At 38.1% G+C, this 1,248-nt stretch overlaps 1 protein-coding gene across 1 annotated transcript in view; it reads left to right on the top strand.

Moving 5' to 3' along the window:
• Nucleotides 1-1,248, top strand: part of LOC101578521 (proton myo-inositol cotransporter-like) — a gene marked incomplete at its 3' end in the record, with an annotated part of 110,969 nt that overhangs the window by 62,046 nt on the left and 47,675 nt on the right. Inside the window, exon 2 of the mRNA XM_023708601.1 lies at nucleotides 649-808. Coding sequence (XP_023564369.1) covers nucleotides 649-808 — 160 coding nt within the window. The remainder of the gene's footprint in view (nucleotides 1-648; nucleotides 809-1,248) is intronic.

Here is a 1,248-nt window from a genome sequence, read left to right as displayed (position 1 = left end):
AGAGACAGAGAGACAGAGAGAGATAGAACAGAGACAGACAGAGAGACAGGGAGGCAGAGAAAGACAGAGACAGACAGAGACAGAGATAGAGACAGAAACAGAGAGACAAAGTGAGAGACAGAGAACATAGAAGCACAGGAGAACAGAGTAAAGGGGAGGAGAAGAGAGGAGAGGAGAGGAGAGGAGAGGAGAGGAGAGGAAGAAGAGGGAAGGAAAAGGCAGGGAATGTTACCCTGAAGACCCAGAAGCAGAAGGAAAGGATAGGAGGGAGGGAAGGAAGGAGGGAGCGAAGGAGGAAGGGAAGGAGAGAGAGAACACGAAAAAGGAAAAAGGGGAGGGGAGAGGAGAGGAGAGAAGGAAAAAAAAGTCACAACACAATTAAGCACTGTAAAGTTCCCTTCAGTCCATAGAGGTACATTTATTAGGCTTTCAAGTAATGTAAAAAAATAATACTGGTATCTCACATACTCATCTGCATTAGCCTCAGATAAGTTATGTATAAAAAAAGTGTTAAGTATGTAGTAATCTTTGTTTAAGGTAGGAAACCAAGCCCACATATTTATGTCTGTGTTTTTGACTGGGTTAATATTTACAGCAACAGTAGAAATCTTGAGTAAATGTGTCCTGTTCACTTCTGTTTCCTCCTAGGCATTGCTTCTATGACAGTGCCGGTGTACATTGCGGAAGTCTCTCCACCTAACTTAAGAGGCCGGTTAGTCACCATTAACACCCTTTTCATCACAGGCGGGCAGTTCTTTGCCAGTGTTGTTGATGGAGCCTTCAGTTATCTCCAGAAGGATGGATGGAGGTTTGTAAATAATTCTTACACTGAGTTTTTCAAATAAATCATGACTTGGAGGAATTGGGGGAAAATTTAAAAATCTCAGGTGAAAAACTTTAACTGGATATTTTGAATCATTATAGTTAAGTTGTAAGTGAGTGGCATTCAGCAAAATTGAAAGTAGATGAGAAGCTGATACTTATTTTAATGATAGACAAGAAACCTACCATTAAGAATTTATACTTACAGGTTATTTTAGCATTTAGGTGACATTTCTCACACTGTGGGTAGTCTTTCACAATATTTGTTTTAAAATGAATGTGGCAATAAATATGCATGTAGTTCTGGAATTATATGTATGGTTGACAAACTTTTTATGAACTACAGATATTTCTAACATTTTTTTGGATTTAGGACGACCCATTCTTTTTTTTTTTAAATTTATTTTTTTTTTTTTTATTTTTCAA

This window comes from Octodon degus, unplaced genomic scaffold (genome assembly GCF_000260255.1).
Source record: "Octodon degus isolate 3935 unplaced genomic scaffold, OctDeg1.0 scaffold00409, whole genome shotgun sequence".
Lineage (NCBI taxonomy): Eukaryota > Metazoa > Chordata > Mammalia > Rodentia > Octodontidae > Octodon > Octodon degus.
The sequence above is the reverse complement of the archived record's forward strand: the minus strand, read 5'-3'. Positions and strand labels throughout refer to the sequence as shown.